This window comes from Gobio gobio, assembly GCF_949357685.1.
Source record: "Gobio gobio genome assembly, chromosome: 20".
NCBI classification, from domain to species: domain Eukaryota; kingdom Metazoa; phylum Chordata; class Actinopteri; order Cypriniformes; family Gobionidae; genus Gobio; species Gobio gobio.
The window spans coordinates 17,128,695-17,149,385 of NC_137113.1; the positions used below are offsets into that span (position 1 = coordinate 17,128,695).

At 37.5% G+C, this 20,691-nt stretch overlaps 1 protein-coding gene across 5 annotated transcripts in view; it reads left to right on the top strand.

Annotated features, from left to right (window-relative positions):
• Positions 1 to 20,691, top strand: part of vti1a (vesicle transport through interaction with t-SNAREs 1A) — a 157,282-nt gene that overhangs the window by 1,117 nt on the left and 135,474 nt on the right. For all 5 annotated transcript variants that reach the window (XM_079846027.1, XM_079846031.1, XM_079846028.1 and 2 more), the window contains exons 2-3: positions 10,742 to 10,800; positions 11,338 to 11,448. In XM_079846027.1, the coding sequence (XP_079702153.1) occupies positions 10,742 to 10,800; positions 11,338 to 11,448 (170 nt within the window). The remainder of the gene's footprint in view (positions 1 to 10,741; positions 10,801 to 11,337; positions 11,449 to 20,691) is intronic.

Sequence of the window (20,691 nt, forward strand, 5' to 3'; positions counted from 1 at the left end):
GAGATTGGGATAACAATGAGATAAATGACATTTTAAAATATATTAAAATAGAAAACAGTTCTTTACAAATAATTGTAATTATTTGTGATGTATTTGAAAAAGAAAAAAAAGCATTAGAGACATAAAAAAACAATCAAAATTATTCCAAACTTGTTTCATTTGTTTTTGTGTTTCTGAAAACCCAGTTCTATGGTCAAACAATACTTGGTGGTCCCCCTGCACTGCCTGCAGTACCGCCATGGAGCCCCTAGAGGTCGTGGACCCCTGTTGTATACCCATTTACTAGGTCAGCATATACAGCAGATGCTGTATAACAGGGGTGTCCAATCCTGCTCTTAGAAGGGCACTGTCCTGCAGTTTTTAGCTTCAACCCCAATAAAACACATCTGAACCAGCTAATCAAGCTCTTATTAGGCATGCTAGAAACTTCCAGGCTGGTGCAAGTTGGAGCTAAACTCTGCAGGACAGTGGCCCTCCAGGAGCGGGTTTGGACACCCCTGCTGTATAAGATCACATAGATGTTTAACAGTTACACAGACTAGGTCAAATTTATGTCAAGATTTCTATACTAGTATATGGACCGTTTCATCACATATATTAAAAAGATCGAATCACGGTGCGTAGATCTGTGGAAATATCAATGCTTTCAAATCTGATGTTTTACTGATGGAGGCTGACTGCCGAAAAGTCTGAATGTGCTTCGTTGCAAATTCACCACAGAATTAATAACATTGCTACTGCGAGACCTAGTAGAAGCGTTCGGCACGAATTATGTTATAAACGTAAGATATCAGATCAAACAGCTGATGTGGAAAACAGGAGAAACATTGAGACAACATGAGCGAAGATCAGGGGTTTCAGTCACAAATCATTCACCATGATTTACTGTAGTAACACCACATAGATTTAATGTTGTTGTCATTATTCATCTCAGGGGTTCGTACAACCATTTGAGATTTAAATTGAAGGACTTTTCAAGGGTTTTCAAGTGCTTCACACTTTTTCCAGCACTTCAAAGCTCTAAATATTATCCAATTTTAATTCTATTTTTAATGTGATGATTTGTTAAACTAAAAGTGTAAAATGGTATTGTGGAAGAAATAGTGTGTTTTTTTTGTTTTGTTTTTTTGTGTAGACCACTTTGTGGCAAACAACCACTTTTATTTTAAAAATACATGAAATTACCACTATAACCAGTAGATGGCAGCAGAGGAGCACGTATTGACTTATTAGCCATTTCTACTCCTGGCCTAATATATCCGCCTGTTTCTCCAGCAACCAATGGGTGCTGACCTACTTCCGCTTTCTGGTATTGTGTTTCCTGTTCAGCGGCTAACCTCTACTAGCGTACCATGATATCGACAGAGAAGGCAACATTACTTTGATTAGAATAAGTTCAATAGTTCTGTGTTGGTACTTTTTATATTTATTTATTTTTCTGTGGGCGGACATGCAGTAAGTTACTATTTTATATAACTTACGAGAAACAGAGAGAAATGTCGACACACGTCCTCTCCAGCAGCTTGAATGTTCCCCTTTGCCATGGCAACTCTCAACGGCCACCAGGACTTGTACAGTTTTATAAAAGCTGTTTGTTATTTGTTGTAAAGTGTAAGAATCACCTCAGAAAAATGTATTCTTCTGTCAGGCGCAGTTAAAGGTCCTGTTCTTCGTGATCCCATTTTTCAAACTTTAGTTAGTGTGTAATGTTGCTGTTAGAGCATAAATAATACCTGTAAAATTATAAAGCTCAAAGTTCAATGCCAAGCGAGATATTTTATTTAACAGAAGTTCCCTTTCAAAGCCTACAGCGAACGGCTTGTTGGGACTACATCCTGCTTTAATTACGTCAGTAGAACAGTTTGTTGACTAACCTCCGCCCACAAGAATACGCGGAAAAGGGGGCGTGGTCTTGTTGCTCCCGCGTGGAGAAGAGGAAGTGTTGCGTTTGTATAGTGTTTGTCGCCATGCCGTCGAGACGCTGTTATTTTCATCCCGGAGTCAAATCACCTTTGTTTGGCTTTCCCAGGGACGCTGTATTTAGAGATCATTGAGCGCATGCATCCCCGTTATGGTAAGAGGCGTGACTTTTCCGGGCAACGTGCGTAGCTGCTGTCGAATCACAACACGGGAACCGCTGGCACAATCAGAACTCGCTACGTATTTCTGAAGGAGGGACTTCATAGAACAGGGAAATCTTTCAAGCAGTTTTGAGGACAGTGAAAACAGCGGTATACAGATAAGTAAATTGTGTGAAAAATACTGTGTTTTTTTACATGTGAAACATGAACACATGTTATATTGCACACTGTAAACACAATCAAAGCTTCAAAAAAACACGAAAAACGGGACCTTTAAGCCTATAGGACAAATACTGTCAAGATGAGATGGTGTAGCCAGGCTATGTCTGTGTCATTATTCCAACATTATGTTCATAATAACTTGTTACGAAATAAAAAGTTTAATACCTCAGAAAAATTAACTTTCCTCTCTTGTCAACATTAGCCTGGTGTGAGCGCGGCGCGCGCTCTTCAGTTGTGGAGGCGCGCGCGCGCTGTATATCACGTAGGGCTGCTCGATTATGGAAAAAATCATAATCACGATTATTTTGGTCAATATTGAAATCACGATTATGTAACACGATTATTTCACATGACTTTGGGAATGTGTTGCATTTATTAAAAATACACCTTTCAACAATTCAATTGAAATTGTAACATTTGTTGTACTTTTTGAACTATTAAAATAAATAATATAACATCTATTCAAATCAAAGTATAAAAGTATTCACGTAAAAATGATTTTTTATTTTTTTTATTTAACCTTTATTTAACCAGGAAAAGTCCCATTGAGTTACAGTAACTCTTCTCCCAGGGAGTCCCGGCCAAGACTGGCGGCCAAAAGTTTCAATACATAAAAGACAGAACATAAATTACATAATACACCACAAATCTCTATACATACACTATACATACTAGAAAACAAACAAATCATTATACTTGACGTTAGCAGATACAAACATACAATTGTAAAAGGCACCTAGTTAAAAACAACTGCACAGTTCAGTCAGAGTTGACTTTAAAAGGTTTTTAAAAGTATTGATAGATGGAAGTGACACTAGATTTAAGGTGTTTTGGAGTTCATTCCAGACATTTGGTGCATATGATGAGAACGCTTTTTTACCAAGGGCTGTTCTTGTTGATGGAATAATTAGTATTTTCTTTGACGAACTTGTCCTATAAACACTATTTTGGTAAATAAGCAACGTTGAAATATAGATGTGTAATTTACCCATTAGTGCTTTCGCAATAAAAATCAATAAATGGAATTTCCTTCTGAGGGAGAGGGAGGACCATTGTACAGTTTCATACAGAGAAACTGTACAATGGTCCTCCCTCTCCCTCAGAACATCTTGGATAATGGTGACCACAAATAAATAAGATCAACAATATGGTTCGGCTAGATATGCTTTTCAGGTACGTCTAACATTAGTTTTCAGGTACAGAAATGTGTCAAATGTAAAATAACATTGCATATTTAAGTGCATAAATTAAAGATTAATCCTATTAAACTTACAAAAGCTATTCAATCAAGAGCGGTGAGTGATGTCCTTGTCTTTTGTTGTTTGACATTAAACAGACGGCAGTAAAGGCTACTGCCCCTTTAAGACCTAATGATACTGCCCCTTTAAGACCTAAAGCTCGGATATGCGTAGTCTTTCTCGACTGTATAAAGTTTACTTAAGGCATATACAGACTATGTCTGCTAGGATACTCATCAAGATGGACATGTTGACATACGTTTTGTGTGAGTTTGTCCGTTCAAGAGCAAGACTTGAAAGAGAACTCAATATTTGCGCGCTGTGAGACGTGTGAGACGCACATTTTCTCACAGCGCGCGCTACTTCTCATTCGCGTCTTCTGGCACTAAACCCGGGTGATGACGTCGAAAATGACTGGTCATATTCAAACATACGGCAGCACTCGCATGCATTGAACAAAGTTTAAAATTTAAAATTAAGTTTAAAAATAAAAATTATTTGAAAAATATGAAGGAAAAAAAGGACGTTTACACGGCACCCCTGCTCTCGTCAGTTTTTGTTTCTATATTAGATTGTCATAGGTCACTCTGTGTTTAATTTTCAAGTGGTTTAACAAATTCGTGGTGTTCCCTTGCGTTGCAGCCACTACCATGTAGCAAATCTTGCACGTCGCATGTTTCTGCTCGTTGTCTGATTCCTCGAAGCCAAACTGTTCCCAGACAACGGAGTTGGTTTTGCCTTTTTTGCTCACCAAACGCTGTTGTAACTGCCCTCCTTCTGCCATCTTTACTCGCGCCGAGTTTTAAATTCCAGCGGATGATATGCACAAGTCACGAGACTCACGACCTGAGAGACTTTGTGGCTTCGGGAGGGGCGGATGTGCGCGTGCGCGTTTCATTCAGAACGCAAGACAAAATAAGAGTGTTCTTGCACTGAACATTCTTGAGTGTTCAAAACTGAACATGGCAAAATAATCGTTTTTTCTCGATTGTACTATTTTGGTGATCGTTGGGAGGCAAAATCAAAATCGAAATCGAAATTCGATTAATTGCACAGCCCTAATATCACGTCAAAGAAAGACGTACACTCAAAGTAATCGGATCAGGTTGTTTACATGGTGGAATTTTTCATTTGATCGGTTCATGAAAAGGTTTATCCCACCCCTCTTAAACCGATTACAATTTCATTCGGTTTGGGCATTTTTATTCCGATTTAGGTGTTTATAAATGGCCATTGCTTCATGTCATCTAGCCACTCCGTCAGACGGGGTGGATGAGGGAGGGACTGTTACGGTACTGTCGTCACGACCTGTTAAAACATCCATGGTGTGTATCCACCTCCGTTTTTTGTCTATTTGTGCTTCATCCATGGAGAAACACCGGCTTTTACAGCAAACAAGATGGCAAGCTAACCATCAAACGTACACAAGCTTCGAACCGGAAAAGGACAACCAACTTCCGGTTCAAACCCGCTATGAATCATGGGTAAATTCGCTCACCAGGAAAAAGGTGGATAAGTAGGAAGACACAAAGTCTCATGAAAAACAAAACTTTTCTTCAAATTGTGACCAAATCACCCAGAAAAAAAGCAAGAGCGCTCCTTTAATAATCACTGCAGCTGTTGGTCAGTTCAGTGTGAGACTATAAAAGAACAATGGTAACCTATATTTAATAAGAGCAGAATATTTAAATTTTCCCTATATTTTTTTGCACATTACTGTTGTTAATTAAAGTAAATTGTATCTGCATATAAATTCATAAACCTTTGATATGTATATTGTATATTGCAAATGATATGGTGCCCATTTATACTGTGGAATAGCCGGGGTTTATTCACATGCTCAAAGTTTTGGACCCCAGGTATGTGCTACCTAGCCGCAAATATTTTACATAAACAAAATAAAGTTAAAACTTGTTTGAACAATTTCTTTGTCATCGGCAGATTGAGTTTAAGTAGGAGTGGGAATTTTTTTTTTTTTTTTAAATCGCAGATTTTTTTTGTGTGGCCATATCGCCCAGCCCTATGTGAAATAAACAGTTATGGAAATGTAGAAACTAAAGCTTAAGCTGCAATCTCCTCCCCGAAATCCTGAAAAAGTGTTAGTGCCTCAGCGACAACTTCACTCAGAGAAGCCGTCAAACTCACTCACGTTTTTATAGCATCAAAAACTAACTAAAAGAAACTTATTATAAAAAAATGAAATCTTGAAATGAAATCATCGTGATTAAAAATGGCCTAAAATGATAGAAGCCATCTATGGGAAAAAATACTTCGAAGTGTAATTTGATTATTTAGCAGGGGTTGTGAGCTATACTGGGACCAACCACCTGGGGGCGATCGAGACGTTTTAACTTCAGTTTTCAACACGAGTGCGGCAGGCTTGGTACTTTAAAACTGAACGCGCTTCTCGTGTGTGAAAAGAATCGCCACATGACGGGCGAAAAGCTTGATGTGTACTGACAACTATACATTATTTAACTGCATTTTCTTATCGTTTGGATGTTGATATAGCACCTGTTCAAGTGTAAAGTAAGTTTCATTCATAATGTTTCTCCTTTAATCCAATATAAAATTTCATACCGTTGTATGTCCGTCATAACCGATAGTATAAATAAGCAAGCTGTCAAACTAAGCTGTTAGTTTGACACGACAGAAAAAAACGGAAAAGTTTTGTACCTGTAGGCTTTCAAAATCCTCCCTCATCTTCCGACTGGCGATTTCTTTGAACCTGCCGCGAGCGCCACAGAGTAAACCAACGCATGCAAAACCTGAGGTAAAATTAAACGGTTTTGTTTTGCTGCAGATATACACCTTTCAAAATAATTTATTCATTTCAAAATGTAACATTTAATGACAGTATATTTTTATAAAGGCTACTTTTAAATTAAAGCAAAACATTAAAAGTGCAAAAAAAAAAAGCAAATGTTAACGACTAGTATTTTCCAAGTCTTTTCCAGCAGTATCGTTTAGTCAGCTAGTCTCGCACATCCCTAATATTAGCTGGGACCCTTAGGATTATGAGTTGTCATAAATCTATTGCTGCTTACCTGTTTTTTTGTGCATTTAATTTCTCTAATCAGACAAATGGGTTTCCATGGGAACAATGCAATGAGATGAGTGTGATGTTGGATAGGTGAGAGAAAGCTCAGATAATCTAAAAATAACCTTAAAATAGCATCAAACCTGTCTGTATAAAGGAAGGAAAATGTTTCATGCTTTTTTTTGTTGTTGTTTTTTTTCTTCTTTTTTTCCAGAAAATAAAGAACTCTAATTCTCATATAGCCAACACAAATATTCCCATGAAAATTACTTTGCTATATTCTTTCTTTGATATTCTGGTTTCCTTGTTCTTGAACCACATTCTTACTTGTTTAAAACATTCTGCCTGTCTGTTTTTTCATTACCGTAGTGCTATCATTTAGCGTGTGATTTATTTATTTGTTTTTGTTTATTTATTTATTTGTGTCTGATATTTGGCTGAATGGAAGGATGCAAGATTTTTATGAATGGATAACAAGAGAAAGCAGAAAATATTTGATATCAAGAATAAGATGAAACATCTTAGCGTTACATTTATTTATTTTAATATGTATGTATTTCGCACAGTTGTTAATATCAACACTATCCTTCAAATGTTTGCACTCATTTTTAATGTCTTATGCTCAAAAATCAAAAATACAGAAAAAACTGTAATAGTTCAGTTTCAGTTGAGAATTTTATAAGATCTTGTTCTGTCTTTGCTGTATTGAAACTAAAAAGTCAGTGCAATGAAAGGTTACTTTTAATACCCTCCGGTGACTTTTAATGTAAATGATTGCTTTCAGTCACTGTTAAACCTCAGAGGTCTGTCTTATAATAACCTGATGCAGTCTCTCAGTGCTTCTATTGTACATGAACAAAAGGTGTGAAGGATTAATCACTTATTCAGAATCATACAGCAGAGCTCAGTTCGGTGAGCGCTGTCAAACAATTGCGGACGCGATTGGTTTTTCTTTTGCATTATTTAAGCATATTGAAAAGGATGAGAATGTGTAATGTGGTGAATTGTTGAAGCTTAAATTGCTTCTTCAGAGCTTGGCAGAAACAAACACTGTGTCATCAGACCGGCCCACCACCAGCTGCTAAATGTATTTAAATAAGTCCACTGAATATGAACAAAGCCATAAACAATGCATGCTCATTAGTGATCGGCAAACCTTCCTCACTGTTGCCAAAGGAGTTCGGCTCTTGAATTCAAATCTCAATTATGCCCATAAAAATGCCTTTTCTCTTTCCTAGGTACACAAATTTGTTTTGCCACCAACAATGGCAGCCACCAACAAAGTGGCTTACGCTGTCGTTCTCATGGCATTGTACAGTGTCACATGTGTAGAAACATTGATAAAGACCAGTGGACAGATTTAATGCCTGCCCATGGCCATTTTTCCCCCTGCTCAAGCCGACCACATTTATTCACTTGAGAATTTCCAAGATTTTTTGTTTTGTTGAACAGCGCAAAACTTGTAGTTATGAAACATGAATTGAAAAATAATACAAGGCCTTGCTCCATTAAACATAAATGCATGTTTTTTGTTTGTTTGTTTGTTTGTTTTTTTAGGTAGATTTGCACAAAGAGAATGAGCTGTCATGAATCACGCTATGAATAATTGAGCAAAGATGCATCTACAGGTCGAACTTTTCTCAGTGCATCACTTTGCCCAAAGAGCCCCTGACCTTGTGGTTTTGTCCCATGCACCTGCAATAGTGAGATATATTTCAACCGGCCCTATGCCAGGGGTGAATAGAGGCCCCAGTGTTTGCTCACCTTGTAGAGAATCGCCCCTGGCTGTTTACACTGTGTGGGCTGTGAGGTTGCACACGGATTTTAAAAATGGATTGATGACCACCAAACGACATTGGAAAGCCAAAGGGCAAAACAGAAGTTCACTTTAGTTTCCAGCTTATTGACAGATTTCCTTTTTTTTTTATATCGCTTGATGTTTTTTCTTCATGATTAGTGCTATCGCTTGACATGGTTTGATGTGTTTCGCTGGTCTTGTTTGATCAGAAGATGTCGTGATTTTCTTTCACAGGGTTATTTATTTATAGCTTTCTTGTAACAGTTAGGTGAACCGGGAACAGACTGAAGACTCAAAAGATCAAAATTTAATCTTGAACTTTAATAATGACGCTCAGGAACAAACAGAAAGGCAGGGAAACACTCCAACATAACAGTGACTAGATAAAGACAGTGAACAAGAGGGACTTAAATAGAAGACAGAAACGAGATAATTAACTAACCACAGCTGAACAGAACTTAACTAACTAGGAGGGTAACCTAGGAAACAGACAAGTGGCGGGAAACTAAGGCAAAACTGGTCAAGACAGCTGTACTAAAATGCATGATGTACTAACAGGGACTATATTTTCATGCAAACGTGATTTTCTTAAAAAAAATTGTTCATTCTTTAATTTTGGTGTCTTTTATTGTATTATTTGATTAATAGAAAGTTTAATTGAAATTATAACATAAAAAATTATCAAAAAATAATATTTATAATTATATTTTATCATTGTTTTCAATCAAAGTGGTGCCTAAAATTGCTTGTACCATAAAAGCGGTTTATATTATTTTTTTAGTGTGTTTAATTTATGTATTTTTAAAAAGTGATATACACTCTAAATCTGAATAAGTTGGCTAAACTCCAAAAAATTGAGGCAGTCAGTTGCCAATTTTTTTTTTATTTAAGTTAAAAGTTTTTTTTAAATTTAATTAAAATTTAAATAAGCAGAACTTGCTGATTTTTATTTTGTAATCATACATTAATTGCCCTGAACTTGAAATATTTTAGTAAGCTAATTAATACATTTAACTTAAAAATATCATGTAATCTCAAATTTTTAGTAGTGGAAACTTGATTAGCTTTAACTAGCTAATTCAATAAATGCCACCTTGCTAATTGCTTACACAATGCTTTGGTAACATCACATTGAGCATGGCACTTGCTGAATGAGGACGGCAATATAATACATTTAACATATATCTGTTCTCAAACTAAGCTCATGATGGTAACCATAAAAATAAAATAAATAACAGAAACTCTTCTAAACTAGCATAACAACACATTTAAACACTACTAAATCGCCCACTTAATGTTAATCTTGCTAAAAAAAACATAATATAACACTTTTTGGCATTTACTGTCCCTTTTAAGTGTCATGGCAAAGCATGCTGGGAAAGGGAAATCCCAGCCCAGTTTCGGTTAAATTTAAGTTAGTCTAAATTAAATTTAAAATAAAGTTAATAAAACTCAAAACCAAAAAAACAACAATCCAGATTACTTTGAGTTTGGACAACTCAAAAGGAAAATTTATTATAAGTACTCATAAAAGTTAATTTGTTTGAACTAATTTGTTTAATTTGAGTTGGATCTACTCAAATCAATTAATTTGTTTGAGCTTTAGGGTTTACAGCAGGGGTGTCCAATCCTGCTCCTGGAGGGCCACTGTCCTGCAGAGTTTAGCTCCGACCCCAATTAAACACACCTGAACCAGTTAATCAAGGTCTTGGGCATACTAGAAACTTCCAGGCTGGTGTGTTGAGGCAAGTTGGAGTTGAACTCTGCAGGACTGTGGCCCTCCAGGACCGACTTTGGCTTAAAGTGTAGATTTATAATATTGTCATCATTGATAACATTTCCTGCGGTTCCATCCTAACAACCCCGGAACACCAACACAGCCTCTGTTAATTTTAGAAAATGCTTCATGAACTTGCTTGGAGAGTTAGATACAATGTATGTATTTCATCTTCCAAAGAAACATTAGTGAGGTGATCTAGGTGCAAATTACGAAAGAGAAATTCAGTCTTGCTCTATACTTTGGCCTGGCACGTACCAGTGGATAAAAACCAATACAACCTCATTGTAGTCATTCTGAGTGGGTGGCAGAACGGCAGAGTTTGGCGGAGCTGACATCTCTCTCCTCTTTTGAGTTGCCAAGAGGCGTCTCTGCGCTCCTTCACGAACTAACAAAGGCATTTACACATGGAAAAATAAGACACATCAAATATGGATCTTTGTGCGTTGAGAATGTGTAAATATATCTTCAAATGCAGGCTTGTTTTTATTTGCTCCCTTGTTGTTGCGGGGGAGTCGGGCTGTTGTCATGAAGCACAGCTCCTCCATCCACTGATCAATATGTTTTCCTCTTTTTCTCTTTCAGAGGAGAAGACACAGCTGGTTCTAAATGTCGACAAACAGCTTGAAGAAGTCAGAGAGTTGGTGGGTCTTTGATCAGTAATTTTCACTCACTCGTTTTCTAAATAATGAATTTGGAAAAATTTCCCCCCCTGCATAAACAACACCTGCAATGTCGCCGGTGACATGAGACACTCTTCATCTGGCTGAAGGCTGCTCGGTGCTAACGGTGTGATCACATCCACATAATGCTCTTTTAAGTGACACCGCGCGACACATTTCACGCCATTATTGGGAGAAGGCGCCGTGGCAGGTGCCGAAAGGAGGGATGCGTGTCGCATGTAAATTGTCCCATCATGTCATGTTGATTGGACAGTGTAAATCAGCAGGGCCTTTTTGTGCACGCCGGTTTGCTCACATGTGACACGGACACATGTCGTAGTTGTCAGAGCTCAACCGCGCCAGAGGTTTTAATGAAGCGGCACCTCCTAACATGACTTGATTTGCTGGGTGCCTGAATCGATGCCTCTGCGCTACCTCCGGTTGACAATAAACTAGCGAGACAGTTTAATTGTTTTTGTATCAAAATGATATGTGAAATAGTTTGCTTGTTTACACTAGCTCGAGCAGATGGACCTGGAGGTTCGAGAGATCCCGATTCAGAGCCGAGGCATGTACAACAGCCGTCTGAAGAGCTACAAGCAAGAGATCGAGAAACTTGAGAAAGATTTTGTGAGTATTAAAAAACATCTTTAAACAAAAAAACCATCCTGCTTTTTGCATGAATACTTCAAATGGCCATGTTCTTCTTCACATAAGCACACAAACATACACACGTGGTATTAAGCTTAGTCCTTCAACTTTAAAACCATCGAAGGTTATTGACATTTCCACTGTGGTTAATTCAGAGTGTAGTTTTTGCAACTAACTCTTGAGCCAAGGAGAGCGGAGCTGTATTTTTCTCCAGATGTCCTTGTTTAGTTATTCATAACTCTACCTGCCCATGAAGAATCTGCCCCACACACATCAAACCTTAATGAGGTGCTTTTACTCTGAAGACAAATTTTTCCTTTGTTTTACATCATCATGTTTGTCTTTCTTACACCCATACTATGAAGATAACTTTGCTGCTGACATGGCGTTAAAAATAAATACATTAATTAATAAATAAATACACCCATACTATAATATTCTATAAAAACACGTCTTTTTGTTTTCTCTGAGGCGGTCACATTTACTTTATACTGTTAGGAGAGGATAAACTGAATACACTGAACAAACTTTGATTCTTTAATGTTTGGAATATGAGGTGCCGGCCTTGCCTTTGTCTCTTGCAAGAGTTTCTAGACTAGGTTAATATGGTACATTCCCTGTCAGTGATAATATAAATACAGAGAGGAAAATAAGTATTTGAACACCCTGCTATTTTGCAAGTTCTCCCACTTAGAAATCATGGAGGGGTCTGAAATTGTCATCGTAGGTGCATGTCCACTGTGAGAGACATAATCTAAAAAAATAAAACCAGAAATCACAATGTATGATTTTTTTTTAACTATTTATTTGTATGATACAGCTGCAAATAAGTATTTGAACTAGGGATTTTCGGCCGAAAATGGCCCAAAAGTGCATTTTCGGTTTTCTGCCGAAAGACTTTTATCACGAAACAATATGGCCGAAATGTTGTAATGACGCAAACAGAAACCGCGACCTGCTCGTGCTTGTCTGAAGCAACATGTCTGCGGTGTGGACGTGTTTCAGTATATCTGAGAAACACCCACGTCTGCTCCATGTACAAACACTGACAGCCAGAGCTCATGTTTTTGATGAGAAGAGGAACAGACTTCACTGTGAAACCGAACGGTTTCCCAATGCAATCTTTAACAGTGGGCATGTTTTAAGCGCGGAACACACTTCAATCCGAGTTCCCACACCAACATCGATCAACATGTATCACGAAATTCAAACGATAAATGCCGTTTTGACGCTCTTTAATGTGGCATCGCTGATCACATCACAGGTCAAGTGGCGGCGCGCGCGCGTGAATGCGATCATCTGTGAGCGCGATCGATCATCTCTTCCTTAAGAATAAACATGAATGAACATTGAGGATACAACTTACTGTCACGTAGCATATGTGGTGTAATCGCTAAGTCAGTGTTTCAACGGCGGAAAGACCTCAATATAACTGAGGCTAAACTAAACAGTCATGTAAGTTAGCATCACATTTACCTCAGGCAGTCATTCAGTGTCCACAGCTGTTAGTTCACTTGAGAAATAAACTCTTTCACTAAATATATGACATATATTAGCCGTTATATTCATTATATTCTACTTAACCTGTTAATGATATCTTGATTATTTCATGTATGTTTAAATAAACCTGTCATGAAAATGACAGATGATTATATTTCAACAACGAATTGGATAAAAAAAATATTTTATAATCAGATTTAGAAGTTATTGCAAATACTGCCTTATGTGAAGTTTACATGTTTGATTACTGTTATTTGAGTGTTGATTATTAGACCTAAAAATAAATAGCAACTGAATTTAGGCTAATAGTTTGGTCTCTGTTGTTAACCTTTAATATTAATGTGCAAGTAAGGGCTCCCTATATAGTTTAATATCTTCATTAAACATTTAGTTATAATATAATTTATTTAAGGACAGATACTTTTTTTTTCAGTAAACCAATATAAAAAAACAAAAAATAAATAAAAAGCCATTTTGTAAAACTGCGGTACCGAACCCGTACCGAACCGTCAGTTTTGTGTACCGTTACACCCCTATTCTAGAGTTAACATATGGGCTATGGCAGTCTTTGTTTTGATACACTATTATGTTGAAGGCCTACAGAGAAAGTAGTTGTATCTTTAAGCAGTTGCACTTGTTCTGAATGCACTTTCTTGTAGTAGTCCTACAGGAAAATTTTTTAAATGCACTAGACCTAAATGCACTTTGTTTTTATGAGAGAACATTTAATTTTAAAACCTTTCTGTAGGTCTGTACATTATTATTTAATGTACACATGAGTGGGGTTAAGTGAAGTTAAACATTTTAGTTTGAATTTTATTTTATACTGTGCATTGTTACAATGTGCTAAATAAATATTGGCATAATTTGTAATTGATTTATTCCTTGAAACTTTAATATTAATTTATGCAATTGCAATGCCTTGATTTTAGTAAAGTTAGTACACAGTCATAGTCATAGATGCAATGGTACTCTCGGTTTTCGGTTTCGGCCAAGAATTTTCATTTCGGTGCATCCCTAATTTGAACACCTGAGAAAATCAATGTTAATATTTGGTACAGTAGCCTTTGTTTGCAATTACAGAGGTCAAACGTTTCCTGTAGTTTTTCACCAGGTTTGCACACACTGCAGGAGGGATTTTGACCCACTCCTCCACACAGATCTTCTCTAGATCAGTCAGGTTTCTGGCCTGTCGCTGAGAAACACAGAGTTTGAGCTCCCTCCAAAGATTCTCTATTGGGTTTAGGTCTGGAGACTGGCTAGGCCACGCCAGAACCTTGATATGCTTCTTACAGAGCCACTACTTGGTTATCCTGGCTGTGTGCTTCGGGTCATTGTCATGTTGGAAGACCCAGCCTCGACCCATCTTCAATGCTCTAACTGAGGGAAGGAGGTTGTTCCCCAAAATCTCGCAATACATGGCCCCGGTCATACTCTCCTTAATACAGTGCAGTCGCCCTGTCCCATGTGCAGAAAAACACCCCCAAAGCATGATGCTACCACCCCCATGCTTCACAGTAGGGATGGTGTTCTTGGGATGGGACTCATCATTCAAACACGTTTAGTGGAATTATGACCAAAAAGTTATATTTTGGTCTCATCTGACCACATGACTTTCTCCCATGACTCCTCTGGATCAACCAAATGGTCATTGGCAAACTTAAGAAGGGCCTGGACATGTGCTGGTTTAAGCAGGGGAACCTTCCGTGCCATGCATGATTTCAAACCATGACGTCTTAGTGTATTACCAACAGTAACCTTGGAAACGGTGGTCCCAGCTCTTTTCAGGTCATTGACCAGCTCCTCCCGTGTAGTTCTGGGCTGATTCCTCACCTTTCTTAGGATCATTGAGACCCCACGAGGTGAGATCTTGCATGGAGCCCAAGTCCGAGGGAGATTGACAGTCATGTTTAGCTTCTTCCATTCTCTAATGATTGCTCCAACAGTGGACCTTTTTTCACCAAGCTGCTTGGCAATTTCCCCGTAGCCCTTTCCAGCCTTGTGGAGGTGTACAATTTTGTCTCTAGTGTCTTTGGACAGCTCTTTGGTCTTGGCCATGTTAGTAGTTGGATTCTCACTGATTGTATGGGGTGGACAGGTGTCTTTATGCAGCTAACAACCTCAAACAGGTGCATCTAATTTAGGATAATAAATGGAGTGGAGGTGGACATTTTAAAGGCAGACTAGCAGGTCTTTGAGGGTCAGAATTCTAGCTGATAGGCAGGTGTTCAAATACTTATTTGCAGCTGTATACAAATAAATAGTTAAAAAATCATAAATTGTGATTTCTGGATTTTTTTTGTTAGATTATGTCTCTCACAGTGGACATGCACCTACGACGACAATTTCAGACCCCTCCATGATTTCCAAGTGGGAGAACTTGCAAAATAGCAGGATGCTCAAATACTTATTTTCCTCACTGTATATATTTAGGTTATAGGTGATGTTGTTACAGTGTAATTACACAAATAAGTACTAAGCAATATTAATTAACTACATGTACTTACTATAGGGTTAATGTTAATGTTAGAGTTTGAATTTGGTTTAGTCTTATTACTATAGTAAGTACATGAAACACGTAAATGTCACCTATATTTACATGGTATATACACTCACCTAAAAGATTATTAGGAACACCTGTTCAATTTCTCATTAATGCAAGTATCTAATCAACCAATCACATGGCAGTTGCTTCAATGCATCTAGGGGTGTGGTCCTGGTCAAGACAATCTCCTGAACTCCAAACTGAATGTCAGAATGGGAAAGAAAGGTCATTTAAGCAATTTTGAGCGTGGCATGGTTGTTGGTGCCAGACAGGTTTTTCACAATCTGCTCAGTTACTGGGATTTTCACACACAACCATTTCTAGGGTTTACAAAGAAATGTGTGAAGAGGGAAAAACATCCAGTATGGGGCAGTCCTGTGGGCGAAAATGCCTTGTTGATGCTAGAGGTCAGAGGAGAATGGGCCGACTGATTCAAGCTGATAGAAGAGCAACTTTGACTGAAATAACCACTCGTTACAACCGAGGTATGCAGCAAAGCATTTGTGAAGCCACAACACGCACAACCTTGAGGCGGATGGGCTACAACAGCAGAAGACCCCACCGGGTACCACTCATCTCCACTACAAATAGGAAAAAGAGGCTACAATTTGCACGAGCTGACCAAAATTGGACAGTTGAAGACTGGAAAAATGTTGCCTGGTCTGATGAGTCTCGATTTCTGTTGAGACATTCAGATGGTAGAGTCAGAATTTGGCATAAACAGAATGAGAACATGGATCCATCATGCCTTGTTACCACTGTGCAGGCTGGTGGTGGTGGTGTAATGGTGTGGGGGATGTTTTCTTGGCACACTTTAGGCCCCTTAGTGCCAATTGGGCATCGTTTAAATGCCACGGCCTACCTGAGCATTGTTTCTGACTATGTCCATCCCTTTATGATCACCATGTACCCATCCTCTAATGGCTACTTCCAGCAGCATAATGCACCATGTCACAAAGCTCGAATCATTTCAAATTGGTTTCTTGAACATGACAATGAGTTCACTGTACTAAAATGGCCCCACAGTCACCAGATCTCAACCCAATAGAGTATCTTTGGGATGTGGTGGAACGGGAGCTTCGTGCCCTGGATATGCATCCCACAAATCCCCATCAACTGCAAGATGCTATCCTATCAATATGGGCCAACATTTCTAAAGAATGCTTTCAGCACCTTGTTGAATCAATGCCACGTAGAATTAAGGCAGTTCTGAAGGCGAAAGGGGGTCAAACACAGTATTAGTATGGTGTTCCTAATAATCCTTTAGGTGAGTGTGTGTGTGTGTGTGTGTGTGTGTGTATATATATATATATATATATATATATATATATATATATATATATATATATATATATATATATATATATATATATATATATATATATATATAAGATCTTAAGACTTTAGACAAGTATAAAGTATATATATATATTAAAAATATAATGTAATCTCAAATATATTATAAATATTATACTATATAAATGTGTGTGTATATATGAATATATAAAGTATATTTATTTCTAAATTATTTTCTTCATGTGGAAAGATAGCAATGATTGTGCAATCTTTTTAATAAAGACTATATATAGTCTAGGGATGGGACGGTATGAAAATTTCACATCACGATTATAGTGACCCAAATTATCACGATTATCAATGATCACGGTTTTATTAAAATGAGATGAAAGTGTTCAAAAAGAACTCATGCACTCTGAAAACATTTCAACTAGTTTTATATTTGAAAATGAACAAACAACAAATAAAGCAGCTCTATGCACTTTTTTAAACCAAGATTATATTCGGTGTAGGGGTGTAACGGTACACAAAACTGACGGTTCGGTACGTACCTCGGTTTTGAAGTCACGGTTCGGTACGGGTTCAGTACAGCAGTTTTGCAAATTTGCTTTTTATTTATTTTTATTAAATAGTGGTTTACTGAAAAAAGTGTCTGTCCTTAAATAAACTAAATTATAACCAAGTTTATTTGAAGATATTGCTGTAAACTATATAGGGAGCCCTTACTTGCACACTATAATATTAAAGGTTAACAACAGAGCCCAAACTATTAGCAAATTCAGTATCTATTTATTTTTAGGTATAATTATCAACACTTAAATAACATAGTACATAAACATGTAAACTTCACATAAGGCAGTTTTTGCACTAATGACAGGTTTATTTAAACATACATGAAATAATCAAGGCATCAGTAACAGGTTAGGCAGAATATAATGAATATATAGGCTAATATAGTGCATATATTTAGTGAAAGAGTTGATTTCTCTAGTGAATAAAATTCTGTGGACACTGAATGACTGCCTGAAGTAATTGTAATGCTACAAGACATTGTTTAGTTTACAAGCAGTTCTATTGAGGCCTTTCCACCGTTGAAACACTGATTGAGTGATCACACCACATATGATGCATACATACCTTCAGATGTTCATTCATGTTTATTCTTTAGGGCGAGATGATCAATTGCGTTCACAGATGATCGCGTTCACGCGCAGCCGCTTGTCTATACAGTGATCAGTCACGCCACACTGTAAAAAAAAAAAAAAAATCAGGTCCTCAATTGAAAATTTTCAAGTGACCGATCACATCTAAATTTTTCAGTTGGCCAAATTGAATTTCTGTGAATTGATGCAATTTTTTTACTAAATACTAAATACTAAAAATAATACAAAAAAAACCTAAAAAAATAAAAATTTTTTTTGATGTGATCGGTCACTTGAAAATTTTCAATTGGAGACCTGATTTTTTTTTTACAGTGCACATTAAAGAGCGTCAAAGCGGCATTTATCGCTTGAATTTCGTGATAAAATGGACTGAATACTTGATATGTTCGTGTGGGAACTTGGATTGAAGTGGGTTCCGCTCTTAAAACAAGCCGACTGTTAACTGTTAAGAATTGCATTCGCAAACCGTTTAGTACACGCATGCACTGAACCGAAAGCCCTGAACCGAAACGGTTCGGTACGAATACGTGTACCGTTACACCCCTAATTCTGTGCTATTTCCTTCTTTATATGACCTTTATCAATAGCAACACATTATAACACAGGACACATCCGGTGTATCACATGCATCACAATGGACGCGCTCTCTCGTTTCATTCAAATGCAACTTGCGTTTCTGTTTTTGATTGTATTGAAAATGAAATCAGAGGACTTTACTATTAAAACTACTATATTTACTATAATTTGTTGTGATCTTATCTGGACGATTGTTTTGTACGCAGTACAAAATGGATTTATAAACAGGTAAGATTTAAAGGGCACCTATTATGCCCCTTTTTACAAGATGTAATATAAGTCTTAGGTTTCCCCATAGTGTGTCTGTGAAGTTTCAGATCAAAATTCCTAACAGATCATTTAATATACCATTTTGAAAATGGCAATTTTTGGGTTTGAGAAAAAGCTAGCTGTTTTCTGTGTGTCTCCTTTAAATGCAAATGAGCTGCCGTTCCCCTTCCCAGGGCGGAGCCTTCACAGCTCGTGAACACCCGAATGAAAACTGAAATATGATACATCTGTTTGTTTTGATGATCATCTCTATCGCAGACACTCATGTGATATTGCAGTTCTTCATCATCATGAAATATTATCATCTGCATGCGATTCAAAGCCTTATCACTCTCAACTTGAGCACACACACCCGACGCATGCGCACAGAGAGCTGTATGTCGGCACGTCCGTGAGTAGGCTATTAAACTGTACTAACGTTAGTTCTCTTTCATGTGTTATTGCGAACTGTCAAATGCACAAAAGGTTATGTCAGAAACACACAAAGTTCACATGAATACAGTTGGTTATGTCTGTGCACAGAAATCCTGTGTATATTAGATCTGTGTAACGTTACTAAAGTGAAAGCAGTGTAATATACCAAGGACCTACTGCCATATCTGCTGTTAATATGAATCAAACAACAAAAGAAGTCTGAAAATCACTCGCTGCTCTTGACTGAATGAACTTTAGAAGCTTTATTAAGAACACATTTCTTACTTGAATGCTGCTGTTAAATGCTCTGGCGAGGAGATACACATGGCCGACTGTGTACTGCTCTCTGAGGGCGGGGTCTATGCTAATACGGCAGTGTCCATCAACACTCGTGAGCAGGGCCTGTGAAATGTGATGTCACTTTACCAGGATTCTGCAAACGGCTTGTTCTGAGACACCGCTTATGAATTATGGGGATTACAAAAAAAGAAGTGGCTGGATTTTTACCATTATAGGGTGGTTGCGTACACACACTGCCAACACACATTTATGTTCAAACACCATGTAAAAGTGAATTTTGCATAATAGGTGCCCTTTAAAACATTATCAATTCAATATGTCCCCGTAATTATTTATGTGGTAAAGAAAATCTGTGTAATAAGTGTACAATGAATATACATTATTATCCCTTAATAGTCTTGTTTGAACTTGTTAGTTCATCTTTGGCTCAAAGCCATTTGCTGCAAACTTTTCTTCGCGGAAGCTTCACGGTAATTACAAGAGAGTGAGAGAAAATATTTAAACTCAAAATTTTGTGTCCAATTATTTCCCAGACGTAGTTTTTGTAAGGAGGTCAAAGTCCCCTTGCCTTGCGTTCGCTATACAACAGTGGGTGATGGTCACGAAGACGAGCAGATTTAAAGTGTTTCCTCCTATTGCAGCGACTTTCTTTTTGCATGTTCTGCAGACGGTGAGCATCCTCCATTAAGTTTCCCTCAGGAGTTTTGTAAAAGCCAAAATATGACTACACCTCAGATTTGGTCCTTTTAGAAGGCTGAAAAATCTCCCAAGCGCTGTCACTGCCTTCTGCCATTTCTTCTCGTTCCAAAAACAATGTTGCGCGCTGCGCCTGCGCCAGATGATGGCTGGACAGGATTTACCGCTAGTTTTCAAAATCAATTAAATTTTTAAACGATATTACTAACCGTCAGTACATTTTATCATGGTTTATCGTAAAACCGGTAATTGTCCATCCCTAATACAGTCAAACCAAAAATGATTCAGACACCATATATCATTTTTTACTAGTGGGTGCAGGACACTATAATTCATTTATGTAAGTGAGGAGAGCAAAATAGAGTAAACTGTGACATATTATACCCGAAAATTCGGGACCAAAATTATTATTCAGACACTTTGACCTTACCATGTTTTGCTTAAGTGATTTTTCTTTAATTT